Source organism: Schistocerca cancellata, chromosome 9, assembly GCF_023864275.1.
Source record: "Schistocerca cancellata isolate TAMUIC-IGC-003103 chromosome 9, iqSchCanc2.1, whole genome shotgun sequence".
NCBI classification, from domain to species: Eukaryota; Metazoa; Arthropoda; class Insecta; order Orthoptera; family Acrididae; genus Schistocerca; species Schistocerca cancellata.
Window position 1 is genome coordinate 308,155,228 of NC_064634.1, and position 17,382 is coordinate 308,172,609.

General features: G+C 40.2%; 1 protein-coding gene across 1 annotated transcript in view; it reads right to left on the reverse strand.

Annotated features, from left to right (window-relative positions):
• The window catches only part of LOC126101561 (cap-specific mRNA (nucleoside-2'-O-)-methyltransferase 1), a 275,895-nt gene that overhangs the window by 186,699 nt on the left and 71,814 nt on the right, over nt 1–17,382 (reverse strand). The window contains exon 8 of the mRNA XM_049912198.1: nt 6,298–6,416. Within this exon, the coding sequence (XP_049768155.1) occupies nt 6,298–6,416 (119 nt within the window). The remainder of the gene's footprint in view (nt 1–6,297; nt 6,417–17,382) is intronic.

Genomic DNA, 17,382 nt, shown 5'->3' on the forward strand with positions numbered 1-17,382 from the left:
TCTTCTTGTTGGCTGATGACCGCTGCTATTCGGAGTATCATCTGTCCAGCATTTCTCAACTGAATCTCCAGCGGTGATCCAGGTTTCGTCTAACCATATGACTGAGCGTACGTCCTTTCCTACAATTTTGTGTAAGAAAATGTTATGAGCTGCAATGACATGAGCTTTTTCTAGTAACAGTTTTCGTCCATCTAACTTTTTAAAATGGAAGCTCACACTTTTTAATATCATCTTAAGAGACTTTTTCCCCCTGAGAAAAGTGCACTTTCTTTTAAAGAAATTAGCAACTTCGCTATTGTGGGGTATTCTTTCCTTTATAGTATCCGTTTATGTGCTGAGGAATTGCATCGGACTGGAAAGAATCAATATCTGTAACAGGACGAGGCTGCCTTTTTTTCTTGCCCGGAGTATTTAAAAACATGCTGTTTCTTCCACACTGTTTACTTCACAGTCTTGAAGTAGCACCCCTTTCCTTATAAATGTTCTTTCATTGAGGCTTAGAGTTTTTGAGGTACGCTCTAAAACTTTATCGGCAGGAATCAACGCATGCCCATGAACAGAAAGAAATTCTTTTTCTTGCTCATAAAACTCACATGTCCTCCATAGGAATTCCAAAGACTATTTAATGGCACTCCATGACGCAATGGATTGTCGCTTGGTGAACGACATCGTTTTTGGTGACACTGTTTAACAAACAAAAACTGTAGTCGAGGCGGTAACACAACACAACAGCATGCATTCACGCACAAACATACAATGTTTACACAGAAGCAGGCAACGTGGTAGTGTCGATGCCGTAACCAGCTTTTGTTCAGTGCTGTTATTGGCTCAGAAGATGCAGCACCTCCTGTTCCTCACTTGTTTATTAGTTATACTACCAACTCTATGGTGCTTGCGGAGTTACCTTGAAGTGACATGTTTCAGCAGCCCGGGTATAGATGCCTCAACCCTATTAAGTTGCACGCACCCCGGCAGCAAATTAACGAACTTTTGGAGGCAGGTATTCTGCAATTGTCAGACAGCAATTGGTCTTCACCGATTCACCTCGCCCTCAAACATGACGGTTCTTTCTGAAGGTGTGGTCATTACAGATGTCTAAACGGTTATACCGTCATGGACAATTCACCTGTGCCTAACATACATGATTTCACTCATATGTTATCGGGCACTACAATCTTCAGTGTTATTGACTGTAAACGTGCCTGCCACCAGATTCCCGTAGTGCCGGAAGACATCCCTAAAACAGCTGTTATCATGCTGCTTGGTTTGTTCCAATACAACTTCATGACATTCAGCCTGAAAAATGCGGCGCAAACGTGGCAGCGATTCATTGACTCCATCTTATGACAGTTTGAGCTTTGCTTTGCATACCTGGATGACATACTCATTTTCATTTTCAGCAAGTCGGCTGAGGAACATAAAAACCATTTATCCATGGTCCTTCAAGACTGTCACTTTCTTTGGTTACACCGTCTCCACCGACGGAACACAGCCTCCCAAATCTCGCTTGCAGGACATCACACAATGCCACCCCCTGCTACTTACAAAGAACTTCAACGTTTCCTGGGCACAATAAATTACTACCGCCGTCACCTGCCCTCTTCCGCCACAGTGCAAGCCCCACTGACAGACTCGCTATCGGGTAAACTGACTTCAGGACTCAGACCCGTTCGCTGGACTGCACCTATGCTGGAGGCCTTCCATGCACTAAAGACTTCTTTAGCTCACGCCGTGACACTCACCCACCCCAACCCCTTGGCCGAGTTGTTCATCACTGCAGACACCAGTGACATGGCGATGGGAGTGGTACTACAGCAACGCAAGGCGGACACGGTTTCCCCTCTTCATTTCTTCTCTAAAAAACTATCAACAGTTCAGAAGAAATACTCTGCTTTCGATAGCAGTCTACAAGGCCATAAAACACTTCTGCCTCAACATGGAGGGTCACTTGTTCTTCATCCTCATGGATCACAAACCACTCGCAGCCGCTTTCTGCAACCCCCCAGAGGACCCACCCCTCGGCATTTCCACCACTTTTATCTAGTCTCCCAAATTCACAACCGATGTTCGCTACATCAAAGGCACATCAAAGGCACAACATCGCCACAGACTTTTTCTCGTGGATCAATACTACTTCGCACACCATAGACTTATCCAACCTGGCTGCCCTACAAGTGTCCGACGAGGAATCTCAAGATCTCCTCGTGAACCCTCAAACTTCCCTTGTGTTTACCAAAGCTAAATTCCCCGGCGTTGTGGGTGAGATGTGGTGCGACTCTTCTACCAGTACCTTACGCCTGTTGCTCCCACCTCCCCCTGCACCGCCATGCCTTCGATGCACTGCATAACATCGCTCACCCTGGCGTCCGCGCAACTACACGGCCCATCTCTGAGCGTATCGTTTGGAAAAATATAAAATGGGACTGTCAGACCTGGGCACGCAGCTGCGTCCCCTGTCAATGCAACAAAATCAGCCCCCACACCTCCACACAACTGGGCAGGTTCGACATTCCCCCAGGACGATTTCTCCATGTACATACCGTTGGAGGGCCACAGATACATTCTATCCACAATCGACCGCATGTCCCACTGGGTAGACGCAGTTCCTTTACCTAACATCATGGCTGAGACCGTGGTCAAGGGTTTCATTTACTCATGGATTGCTAGGTTCGGTTGTCCGACCACCATCACCACCGAGCAGGGTCGGCAGTTTGAGTCTTCCCTGTTCACAATTTTATGTAACATCTGTGGCATAAATAAAATTCATACCACGACCTACCACCCACAAAGCAACGACTGCTTCTGGTCCGAAGCCCTTCCATGATTGCTCCTCGGCCTCCAATCAACTATCAAGCCCGACTTACGGGGAATTATCTTAGAATTCGCTTTCGGGGAGAACCCCGTCCTACCAGGGGAACTCATCCAACCTCAGGTACCTTAAGATTTCCCCCCCTACCTGGATTTCATAAGTCGCATGCACACTCACTTCAAACATGCAAGCCTGCACCCACCTATCAGCCACTCCCCGCCAAACACTTACGTGCCAACCGATCTCAACACTTGCTCCCATGTGATGCCGAGAGACAACTCGATCCGACAACCTCTGCAACCACTTTACCTCGGCCTCTTTAAAGTCCTCTGGCGGAGCAACACAACTTTCAACATCATCGTCAAAGACTCTCCCCAAACTGTTTCGTTACACCGACTCAAACCAGCTTTCGTGGACCCTGACACCCCCCTGCTAGCTCAGTCAGATTCATCAAACGACTCTCCTGCCAGTCTCTCTCCCGCCATGGAGTCCAAAAACGTTTCTCCTTGGGCCAACATCCCAATTTTTTCATCCAACGCCATTTGCGGGTTTCTCGGATACATCAACCTCTACCCCGTGTGTGGGTTTCGCAGCTACCTCACCGACTTAAGACACCCTCTCCCGTAGTCAACCTGCTCTGCAACGTACCCCCCACACCATGTGGACGACATTTCAATCATAACTCTTGACGACCGAGTTCTCATTTTACACATAGACACCGCGACCTCACCACCCAACGACCAGCTACACTTCAGTGTTGTACATAGCCTCACCCTCCCTTGTGAGTGCGACCCGATGACAATACGTGCCTTCATCTCGCCGGACAGCTCGGTTAGCATCCGGGCTTGCCACAACTACATCCTGCCACCCGCCATTCTGCCCGCCTGCTCACGAGCCTGGCGCCGCATCGTCCGCCCTCACTGGTTCAGTGACTTCGAGGTGGACCTGCCTCCCGTCGTTCCACCTCCACACCCTGCCCCGGTCGAGGTGGAGGTCCCGGTTGTGCATCTACCATCTCGTACAACCACCAACTGCGTCAATGCCCACACTGTCTCCAGCCAAGACGATTCACCTGTGGTACACCATACTGCGGGGAGGGGGGGGGGGGGGGGGGGGCTGTGTGGCGTCAATAGGTCAAATCGACCCTGAACAATATGATCTTTGACTGAGATCAGCCATTTTCGAACTGCCATTTTATTCTAACAGTCTGAATTTATGTCTCTTGCTGTGTACACGTTTACAACTACTGTGGAAATATATATTTATGTGCAGATATTTGTGGGACAGTTTGTTCAGTATACCTCTATACGCCTCCCGTTCCCATAGTGTATTTACAGATGGAAAGAAAAGTTACTGAAATTCTAGGTTGTTACAATACCTTTCTCAGTGTGCTTGGTATAACAAACCAGAATATGTTAGCAATCAAGAAATCTCTTTCTACTACTGGCCATGCTCCTACTGACTGGTGAGGTTCTCATTCTATTTGAACGATAAAGAGTCAGCTGATGCCGTTGAAAATGTTATGAAACATATAAGTTCCCTTCAAGGCTGTTCTTCTCATGATAACCTCCACAATAAGATACAGCTAAAATTTATCTACCTGAAGAATTAAACACCAAAATAGTGCATCAAATGTACACAGAGGCATTTCCAGAGCTCCCTCCCCCCCCCTTTTTTTTGTATCCCAGGTCAGATACTTACACTGAATGTGAAAAATTCTAAGCAAAAAAGAAATCCCTTCCTGCAAGAAAACTTAATTATAACAGGAGTGTAGAAGAAGTAGATAAAGAAATTAAGTGGCTAGAAACTTACATAAGGAGAAGACTGAAGTCTCCTGTCAATGAAAACATGGAGTTAAAATTAAAGCTAGGCAAAAACATGAAAATTGGCAATAGGTATAGATTTCATGGAAAATGTTTCAGTGCATAATATTAGTGGTAATGATGTACACTACAAGTGACACATATCTTTTTACATGTTTAATGTGCATGTTCTCCTTCCAGGAGCTGATGAAGTTGCCCATTGTTGTTTGACTTCCACTTTTATCATCTTGTTTTCTCAGTTCAACATTGCCACATTTTTAGTGATACTTGCTCGGCCAGAATAAAAGTTGTCTTTATTTGCTTCATCCGCTCTATGGTTCATCAATATAACAGATTTGAATAACAGTAATCTTTTCCTGTTAGAGTGCACAGTTACATGGAATGGGGTGAAGATATGAGCTTAATAAATCAAAAAGCCCACACTGAAACAACAGTGATTGGAATGAACACATCAAAAGATGCTGCGTAAAACGTAGTGCCTTCTGTGTCATCGAATATTCCCAAGACAAGTTCAAATCATAGCCTTCATTTCTCGGTAAAGAAATAACCAATGAAGGTAAGACAAATAGAAGAAATGGCAGTTGACAGAACTTCTTCTAGACCTATCAATTGTTGCACCACTTGCAACGGCTCTTGGGAGTCCTATTTAGTGTTGGGGGGCGGGGGGAGGGGGGGAAGCCATTTGCAGACTGGAAAGCACAAAAAAAAAAAAAATCATTTTCGAGTTTAATTCCTCTCTCTGAGGCAAAATATGACGACTTACAATCCCTTAAGAAATTCTGTTCTGAAAGTGCACAGGTCTATTTTTCAAAATTACATGTAGTCAACAATGAGTAATTTGGTGTAGAGATTACATTAATTTCATCAGTCTCTTATAGGCATTTTTATGTAATATCCCACAAATGTTGTTTACTTCTAAGGCAAACACTTATGTATATGAAATACGTTCTATTAAGTGGACTAGATTGTTTTGTCTGTAAACATGTAGGACTTGACTTTTCATTTTTAATAAACAGGACACTATGACATGGCACTCATTTCAAATGAAGAGTCTGTTAGAAAAAAGCCTTGAGAATTCCTCTAACAAATCACTGTATGTCTACCATGCTTAATCTGCTGCATTTTTAACTCCAAATTAAATTACAGCAAAAAGTGGATTTTGATCCTTTTTCCCTTGTACCCTTCACTTATTTCATAATTCTGTAGAATGTTACATAATACAGACCACATCAATCACTAAGCTGTATGCTTTACAAAAGTGCCATAAATGAAAATAATTTGGATAACTGTGACTGTGTTTACTTATTTTATTAATAAGAGCATTGCCCACAGGGTCATACATATGCTTATATGGTTGCAAACAAATATCTTTTTCCAGTTACACAGTCAGCTACAATACATCACTATGTACTTCATATTCACATAAGAGAATTGATCCCATTAAGTCGAAAACAGTCACCTATGTACTGTATGACTAAATGCTTATTTTACTGTTAAATTGTCCATTTGTGAATTAACAGTCATTCATAATCCCTGAATACAAAAATTTTAATAACTGATAAAAGGGATCTCCTTTTGCCTTCGAAATTAAAATGTTACATAAAAACTGTGAATAAAACTAATGTATGCAGCCATGCTTATTCATAAATGAGATATGACACTTACCCCATCTGCCATCATGAAATGAACTCCCAAATCAGAAGTCTGTGCATGTACAAACTCAGTGAATGCCTCTATATTATTTGGATCAAAAACGTCACCATTTCCATCAGTGCCACCAACTCCTTCAAAATTTAAAATAAATATTAAATTTATAAGCAGAATTTGCCCCTCAGGTCTTAAACTTACAAAAAAAAATAATACAATGCAGTACTAGAACTAGAACTAGACTCCAAAATATTGGCTAAGCAACTAATGACAAGGTCAACATTATTTTCCATGCTACTGATTACTGTAGTAGATCAGATTGAGAAGCTGTTCAGTAATCATTATGGCGAATCTCAAGTTTCCTGATAAAAGCATAGTATTAACAGACGTAGACAAATTTTCTACAGAATCCTGATAAAAGCATAGTATTAACAATATTTATAGTAGGAATTCAAGGGCTCCAGATCTTCTGTGAGTACGTTCGCTCCTTCCCCAAGTGTTTTAGTTGTACAAACTAAAACACTTGGGGAAGGAGCGAATGTACTCACAAAAGATCTGGAGTCCTTGAATTCCTACTATAAAAAATGGCGATTATGATCTAATCCAACCAAGACTGAGGTGTGTGTTTTACACTTGAACAATAAAATGGCCCAACAAGAACTGAGTGTGAACTTCTGTGAACAAAGAGTCAAACACAACTTCAACCCCAAATATCTTGGCATAACCCTAGACCGCTCCCTGACTTACAAAAAACATCTAGAAAACATAAGCCAAAAGCTAAAGAGTCACAACAACATCCTGACAAAATTGGCTGGCTCGAGTTGGGGAGCTCAAGCATCCACCTTACGTACTGCCGCAATAGCCATGGAATATACTTTGCCGAATATTGCTCTGCTGTCTGGCATTTGAGCACTCATACTAAGAAAATCGACGTCCAGTTGTACGAGTGTATGAGGATAATAACAGGTACTATTAAATCCACCCCAGTTCCTTGGCTGCATTCTCCTGGCAATATTCCACCTCCACAATTGAGAAGGCAAGAAGCAGCAGCAAGAGAGTGGTCAAAAATTCATGACTCAGACTACCCACAAAATCTACCAATCCATGATGTTTTGAACGAAATACCATTGACCCGCTTTAAGTCACGGAAGCCTATATGGGTTAATACACAAGAACATCAACCTGACATCAAGGAGCAATGGCGGCACTTTTGGAATGATTCTGGAATTAATAAACAAAGTATCAAAGATCTTACTCTGGAATTACCGGGCTTTGGCCTGAAGAGATGTTCCTGGACTAAATTAAACCGTATCAGAACGGGCCATGCAAGATGCAATGCATATAAGTACAAGTGGGGTCTATGCGGCTCACCAGCCTGTGACTGTGGAGCACCAGAACAGAACATCCGCCATATTATTGAGGAATGCCCCTTAAGAAGATACGCTGGACCTGTCTCTGAGGTTATATATGTGAAACCCTCTGCTTTGGATTGGCTGTGCAATCTAGATATCGAGCTTTAAATATATGAATGAGTTTCTAGTCAGGCTTGCCAAGCTTTTAACATGTAGTTATTTTGTCTTGAGTGTTTGTACTTTATCCTTTTGTGCTACTGCTTGTATTTTACACATGTACTATTTACACATTGTTTTGTTTTATACATTTTGTTTAAATATTGTTGTACTTATATAAAATATTGTCGCTGTATTGCCATACGCAAAATAAAATAAATAAGTATTAACAAACACAGACCAATTTTTCTGTTCAGAGTTTCTACAGAATCAAAAAGCAACCATCTGTTTTAATGGAAAACCATATGAGAGATATTCAAAAATTTCACAGTCTAAAAAGTAACTAAATGCTTCAGAGATTTCCCCCCCCCCCCCCCCCACACACACACACACACACACCACAAAAAACACACACACACACACACACATATTAATATATAAAATGATACATTTAGTCTTTTTAATACCCTCAGTGAGGTACGATTAGTGCGAATGCAAAAGAAATAACTGTCCCATTTTCAATTTCATCATCTGATATAAGTCTTCGGCCATCCACTCATTTGTTAGCAGGAACGAATCTTCAATGAAGTATGACGTCCCAGAGATAAATGAGAATGGTTCCAATCTCCCGCTTCTGACCAAGTTTCTTATGAGTTTTTCCTTGGACATAAGGCGTATGCCAGAACTGGTAAGCCCCTCCCTTTTATTCCCAACTGGAATCCATTATCAAACAGTGCATTTATAGAAGCACTTTTCTTCAAAAGTCATACAGAAACAATTCAAGATATGTGCAAGGGTGCACTGTCATGAGGGAAGAGAAGTTCCTTCGTTTGAAGATGTGAACAACATTCAATCAGAATAATGGCCTTAAATTTGTCTAGTACTGAAATTTATGACTCTTTGAATAATTTTTCCCTCATGGAAAAAAGTCTGCAAACACCGAACCATGGGAAAGCCACAGTAGTCATGACATTTCCTGAGAACAGAATTTTCACTTTCTTTGTTGAATTTTCACTTTTTGTAACCAGCTGTTCCAACTGCTACTTCATCTCTGATGGATAATAATGAACACTCAACTAATCTAGTGGTATAAAACATCGAAGAAACTCACAGGAGTTGCAATAATAACAAGCCTGTTCAATCATGTGTATCTTTTTCAGTAGTTAACACCTATGATTCAACTGAGAAGAAAGCATTGTTCTTCGTGCAAAATTTGAAGTACCCAGGCTGATGAGATCTTTGAAACGTCAGTGAGCTAAAATACTTCCAACGGCCAGTAACTGATGATATTTTCTTCACAGTTTCATTGGTCATAGTGGATTTTGGGCACTCCGATGGTTCGTCGTCTTCAATGCATGCATAATACATTTCGATTTATAACACACCGAAATGTAAAAATAAGGGAATATTTTATGTTGATAGGGATTACATTATGTGAAACAAAGTGCTTTCCAACAAGTTTTATTTAATTTTCCTGAAAATCTTTGATGTTAACACAGTCACATGAGCAAGCAACTAAACACTGATTTCTGAAAAATTACATCACACCAGCAATTATTTTCACGGGTAAAATGTGTAATAAAATAGAAAATACTACTACTACTAATACTACTACTACTACTACTACCACCACCACCACCTGTAAAATCTTATACCATTATTTGAATAACTAATGCAATCAGTGAGGTGAGGCAAAACATTCATACTTGCTGGCAAAAAATGAAATTGTAGTAAAAACAAAAGAAGTCAGTTTCTTGTTCAACAATCAATTCTCCGCCTCCTCTCACCTCTTCAGCAGTGTGCAGCCAAGATGGATTTTTGTGCCAAATGTTCCAGCACATGGGTTAAGAAACTGTGATACATATTTAATAGTTACAATTTCAGAGTTCTTTATCAAGCACCATACTGACCTCACCTTGATCAAAAAGATATTACCATGTTTTCGCAAGTGAAAGTTCAACTGGAAGAATGGTAGTTTTCTGTGGACAAAGAACCTCTTGTAGATGTGAGATTCTAAATATGGCCAACAGTCAAAAGATATTTGGAAAAAGTGCTTTTATTAGTGACTTAGAGGGGAAGAAATATACAACGAGTAAAGTGGAAACTATGTCTTCATGTGAGAAATGTATGCAGTGTTTTGAGAAAGTATTTATTAGCATTTATTTCTGTCTTTTGTTCTTATTTTCAACTTGTAATTATTCACCTATCAATGCCTTCTAAATGCACTAGAGCAACAAAGCTTGCTCAGAAATATTATTAAAAAACTGTGTCAGCGGAACTAGATGAACTGGGTGAATATAAATTATTGACTGAGTCTATAACGGTATATTTTCACCAACAGAAACACATATAACTGGTCTGACCAGAGAGAGTAATTCTGACATTTTGCAATGACTTTTGATTGCATGTACCATCCAGTACAATACAGAAATGTTGTACCTATTTCATTAAACAGTATGACAGCATTGCCAACTAATTCTAACCGAGTTGTTTCAATATACAAGAATAAACAATGCTGCAGTTTGACAGTCACCAGACAGTCAGCAAGTTGTGATGGCTATCTTTTAACAGTACACAGTGGCTCTGAGGACTAGATCCTCAGGGTAAATTAATTTTCTTCAGATGATGGTTTTATTAGCAAAAACAGTCAGCACCGATAGAAAGAACAGAAACTGCAATGTAGACTGTAACTTTTTATTCTCATATAAGGTATAAAATCAGTGAAGTGCCAACATGTTGCCAATTTTTTTTTTTATTATACATTGGTTTCTATACTGTACATATCGTGGTGATCTAAAAATGATGCAACTACTTTGGGCCAAGGGATGTAAATTCATTAACTAAAACAATGTGATAGGAGTCTAAATATTATAGAAAATGTCAACAAACCTAATGACAATCAATAGGAGTACTGCACAATTGTTGTTTTGTCACCAAATAAGAAGCCATCAGCTGATAAACACGACTTCACTTGAGACATTTTGGGTGGAACACATCATTAGATTGCCATGATCATATTGGTGATCTGACATATAAAGGAAGTATGTAACAAAGCTATCATGCCTCATTCAAGTATCAATCTTAGAATAGGTGAACATTATTATATTAATGTAATTTGTATACTTTTCCGTTGATTAATTTTTTATTGCAACTTGAGGGTGTACGAATGTAACATCAAGTTACGTAAGTTTTTGTATCTTCAGTATGCTTACATCATCCAACTACTGTCACAATGTTAGCATTTTCATTGTTTCTTCTGTTTATTTGTATGTAGTGTTTCTCCTACAGTGTACGCACATTTTGCTGAATGAAGGAAAGCAGACTAAGGTACAACTCCCCAGTAACAGTGAGATGACTAGAGATGTAGCCTAAGTTCAGCTAGGAAAAGGATGACAGGGAAGTCAACAGTTCAAATCATCTGCCCCAACATTTTGCATAATAAATTAAATTTCGATTAAAAAAACACACACACACACACACACACACACACACACTTAACTCTAAGATAGCCAGACTCAGATTTGAAAATGGCTCTTCCTGAATAAAAGTCAATTAGCTTAACACTTTTCAAAAAGCATTATTCCAAAAATTTAAAGCTGACTGCAGAATTATTCTACCACTGCCAACATATGTTTCAAGTAAGGACTATGACGATACTTTAAGAGAAACTTGGGCTCATGTCGAGGCATTTAGCCAGTTGTTTCTCCCTCATTCTATTTGTGAGTGGAACAGGAAAGGAAATGATCCTCCATCATGCACTATACAGTGGCTTGAATGATATATATGTAAATGAGATTCTTCTAAGTGGTGTAATAGTGTAACTCTATCACTATTCTAATTACCAGCAAGAGTTCATAATTTTTTTGGATTTGTTTTAGAGTGGACTCACTTGTTTCCATGTCAAATACAGTTTCAACTGCTTCCAATCAAATGTGATTATGGGATGTTTTTATGTATTACTTTGGAATATGGGTAGCTTGTTATTCCGTTAGTGACATCAACAAACTGTTTTTTAGGCAACCTCTGTCATGAATGACAGCTACATTATTCCCAACAGTTTCTGAGATTACAATCTTTGAGAATATCAGTTTTTCAGATAAGATTTTGACTACACTGATGTTATGTAGTATCCACTTTTTAACATCTTTTTATTGTTATTATTACCTGATTAATTTCTCCTTCAGTCAGCTCTTTTGCTACCTTTGCCTGTCAGTGTGTTGTTTGTGTCGGTTTTCGTGTGTATTTACTTTCATGTGAACTCCATTGTTGAGAGAGAGATGTATGAGCCAACATTGTTTGCATCACTTAATGAGCCAGTCTTCATTTTCATCTTCTTCTCCTTCTTTTCACAAGACTTATGTCATTTATATTCCATAACATAGCACACAAAAATGTGTTTTTCATCCCCATAGCTTTATCCCCTTGTATGACTTTTTCTGTTAATAAGTCTCTAGTTTTTGTTCCTGTGCACTCTGTTTTCCATGAAAAGCTACACCCTGGTGTTGTTTATTTTTTGCCAAAATCATGTTGAACATGTAGATGCTGTAATGTACACAACAAATTTCTTGATGCCACTGTGGAAGTAGGGACGACATCCTTGCAACCCGAAGAAAACCAGCTGAAACTGAAGTACCACTGAGGTACTATTGGCTGAAATCTTTAGTTTCCATGCTCATAAGCTATTATTCATCTTCACGCATTAAGGTGATCAAGACTATTACACTGTCAGTTTCCTTTTTTACCTATGATTAAATTAAGCAGACTGTTTCACCCATTTTAAGTGATTTTGAAACTTATAATCAGATGTTGTTGTCTTCAGTCTGAAGAGTGGTTTCATGTGGCTCTCCATGTTAATCTATCCTGTGCAAGCTTCTTCATTTCTGCATAACTACAGCAATCTACTTCCATTTGAAGCTACCTACTGTATTCAAGCCTCGATCTCCCTCTACAGCTTTTACTCCCCACATTTCCTTCCACTGCCAAACTGATGGTTCCGTGATGCCTCATAACAACTAACTGTTCCGTTCTTTTAGTCAATTTCTTTTTTCCCCCATTTTTATTTAGTATCTCCTTTCTTCCCCCATTTTGATTTAGTATCTCCTAATCTGTTATTTGATTTACCCATTTAATCTTCAACATTGTGCCATAGCACAACATTTTGAAAGCTTCTATGCTATTCTTATCTGAACCACTTATTGTCCTTGTTTCACTCCCATACAAGGCTATACTCCACACAAATACCTCCAGAAAAGACTCTATTTTATACCAGATATTAAAAAATTCCTATTTTTCAGAAACGCTTTTTTGCTATAGCTGTCTTCTGTACTTGTGCCATTATCAGTTATTATGCTGTCTAAATAACGAAACTCATTTACACCTTTTAGTATCTCATCTCCTAATCTAATTTCCTCACCACTGCTTGATTTAATTCAACTACAATCCATTATTCTTCTTTTACTTTTATTATTTTCATATTGCAATCTCTTTTCAAGACACTATCCATCCCATTCAACTGCTCTTCCACGTTCTCTGCTGTCTCTGACAAAACTACAATGTCCTCAGCAAACTTAAAAATTTTTATTTCTTTTCCTTGAGCCTAACTCACCTTTCAAATTCTCCTTGGTTTCCTTTACTAGTTGCTTAACATACAAACTGAATAATATAGGAAATACGCTACAACCCCGTCTTACTCCTTTCTTTACTACTGATTCCCTTCTATGTACTTCAAATCCTATAATTGCAGTCTGGTTTCTGTATAAACCGTAAACGGCCTTTCACTCCATGTACTTCAACCCTACTGCCTTTCAAATTTCAGTGAGTGTAATGCAGTCAACATTGTCAACAGCTTTCTCTAAATCTACAAATATCCTCGGAGCCTTTCGTGGTGGCAAGACTGCATAAAATCTGCTCAGTTTTCAAGCCATGTCAATTCCAATAAAATTCCCGAACTTTCAATGGCTAGCTCCATCATTGTCATCAGGAGTAAAACTACAGAGTGCTGGGACTGGCACTATTTCCCGCTTATTTATCTAAGATTACAGCCGCTGGCAGCAATCAGAGAGGGTTGAAATGATATGTGCGTGGAAGGTGAGTTTGGCTATTCATAGCAGTTCCAGGCTGCCGTGGGACCGAGTGACATCAGGTGGCATGAGGGACCAGTGTCACATTTAAAACTACTGCTCCCACTTCCCTACAAGCACTAACTATCCGCCACTGTGGATGAAGTGGCGAAGAAATTAATGCCTCGCGCCACCAGGCCTCCCAGGCCTTATGGACGGCCAAAGACACATAAAGAACATGTTCTTCTTAGGCCCATTGTTAGTGCAATCAGCTCACCCACCTACAGACTGGCAAAACATCTTGCAAGATTATTAGCGCCAGAATTGAGTCATTGTGAACATCATGTTGTAAAGTCGCAAACATTTGTTGAAACATCTAAGAAAATGAAAATAGGTTGAAACACTGTAATGGTTGGTCTGGATGTGGTGTCACTTTTTATGAGGGTGCCAGTACAATACGCACTGCATCTTTTGGCCCAACAGTTTCCACCTGGAATCTGTCAAGTTGTTCCGTCATGTTATAATGACAACGTACTTCTTACACTGCGATGAATATTATGAAATGATGGGTGGCACAGCAATAGGCGAGCCACTTTCTCCTGCAGTCACGAATTTCTTCATGGAGCACTTTGAGGAGCAGGCTCTGAACTCTGCATTGTTGCATTCATCTTGCTTCCTTAGGTACGTCGATGACACCTTCCTGATATGGCTTCACGTTGAAAATACACTGCAGCAGTCCATGGACCACATGAATAGTGTCCATGCCAACATCAAATTTACAATCAAGTTGGAGAAGGATGGTGAGCTATTGTTCTCAAATGTTTTAGTTGCGTGGCTTGATCATTCAGTGTACAGGAAACTGACACACACTGATCAATATTTGAATGCCAGTTGTTTTCACCAGTCCTGAACACTTTAATACACAGAGCCAAAGTTATTTCTGATGACGACCACCTACAGTCTGAATTGCCGGCTTTCCTGACACACTGTGGGGCAACAAGCAGCAAGTTAGGACATCCACTGCAGAGACATGGATTCAGACCAGAGTTCTGGCCTGCCCCCAAGATAAGAGATATGTTGCACCCTGTTAAAGACAACATAGCTCTTCATTTACCTGATGTGTGACAGCATCTATATAGGCCAGACAATTTGCACTGTTGCAGAGCATTGTACCGAACACAAGAGACATATTAAGCAAAAGGAACTCAACAAGTCAGCCATAGCTGATCATGGCCTTGAAAATGGACACAGAAAAAAGTTTGAGAACAGAAGAGTCTTGGTTCATGCATCAACATACTGGGACTCGGTTACAAAGGAGACAGACGAGATTAGAATGAACGGCAACAATTTCAACACGGACCAGTGCTACACAATAATTAGGGCATGGGAGTGTGCTTTTGATGTCGAAAGAAAGCAACAGCTGATGCTTAACACTTGTAGGGAGGCGAGGGCAGCAGTTTCAAATGTGGCACTGGCCCCTCGTGCCACTTGAAATATCTCAGTCCCATGGCGGGCCGGAGCTGCTATGATCTGCCCAACTCACCTTCCGCACATGCATCGTTTTGACCCTCTCTGATTGGTGCCAGCAGCCATAATCGTAGGTATATAAGGTGGACATAGTGCCAGTCCCAGCAGTCAGTAGTTTTACTCCTGATGATGATGGCAGAGCTGGCCATCGAAAGCTCGAGAATTTTATTGGAACTAACACAGCTTGAAAACCAAGAAGATTTTATTCTAAGTCTACAAATGCTATAAACATTGGTTTTCCTTCCTTCAGCTTTTTTATATAATGGTGTGCACTTGAAAAGGCAGCAACATAAAGCATTCTGCACAGAGAGAGAGGGAGAATACTTTGTGGTTTCGCCTGTATGCTCTCTGTCTCAGTCCCACACCTCAGGCTACAGCTGTTGCCTATCCTGATAATTGGCACTACTAGGGTGAGAGCTACACTGCACCATTGTTGCTGCTTCTGACACTTCTAAGTATAATTTATATGCTCTGAAAACTCTGTCACTTCTTAATGTAATACTTGTCATATTTGCTTTATGCCACCCAAAATGAACACGATAGTGGCTACATAACCTCACATATCTAACCTAACATGAAAATAAATGCTAAATCTCATACCCGCACCCCAAAGTGCTTGCTAAAGGCTGATGCAGCAGAGTAATGCTGGTGGCTGGAGCATCATGGGGTACACAGCTTATTGCCACTGTGTATCATCCCACCACTCACCTTCATATGTGCACACCAATAGAGGATAAGTCGTAGGATCAGTATTGGCTTGCATGTTCCTACATTTCTCTAGAAACCAAACAGAGTCTCCCTGAGCATAGCCTCTTATCAATTTATCCATTCTTCTGAACGTAATTTGTCTCAATATTTTGCAACCATGAATTATTAAACTGATGGTTCGGCAGTATCCACAACTGTCAACATCTGTATCTTTCAACTCTACGTCAAATTCTCCTCGCAGTATCATATCTCCCAACTCATCTTTGCCTCTTTCCTCTTTCCTCTTCTCTTTCCATTGCCCTCAAGATTTTTCCACGGCACCTACCATGCAACTACTGCAGAATAGCACATGCAAATCAGAACTGATGGAAAGACTGATGATCAGAAACAGTTAAGGTTTTGTCTAAGAAAACAGAGAAAAAGAATGGAAGAAATAGCTTATTGGAAGGTTAGATAGAAACATCACTTAATGGAGATATGGCAGGAATCGTCATCAAAAACTGAGCACAGTAAGTATGTTTGTTGACATCAAGTGAAAACATCCAATGAAAACTTAGAATTCTGATTTTTTTGTTCACACACTACTTTCTAGGCTATTCCCTCTATGTAAACCAATCAGAGCCATAACTGCCCTGTAAAATTATGTCTACTGCCCATTTCAAACTTTCTTAAACAGATCAACAATAACTGAAGACAATAGGACTCCTCAAAAATTATTGCCTGGCTGCAGTATCTGTACTGATAACAAATAGTGGAATTAAACATATGAGCCATCTACAGTCAGTTACTGGAGAGCCATGTGGCTTCCTGTGACCAGTAGGTAAAGAATGTAGTTTAACAGCTTAAATGGTGATCAAGTGCACTGCAAAATGTCAACGATGGGCTTTTGTTAAATCAGTGGAATGAAAATACCTCCAAGGAATGTAACACAACTGATAAGATCAAAATAGTTGAGAGACAGAATTGCTGGCTAGTACTTTATCTTCAAGGCAAAATATTTAGTATTGCCGACAGACACATATAAAAGGACACACACAATCCTAACTTTTGGAATTATTACTTCCTTCTTCAGGGAGGAGAGACAGGCAGACTGGGAAACGTTAAAAGGAAGGGCAGATCACCAAACCCCCAGCCTGAGACAGACCCACCTTGTCATCTCAACAGGTGAGCTCTCTAGCATTCTGGGGTATGACAATTATTTTAACCTTCCGCAATCTATCTATCTCTCCTGCCTAAAGAAGGAACTAATAGTGCCAGTCTTCACTTTTGTATATGTCTATCAGCAGTACCAAATATTTCAT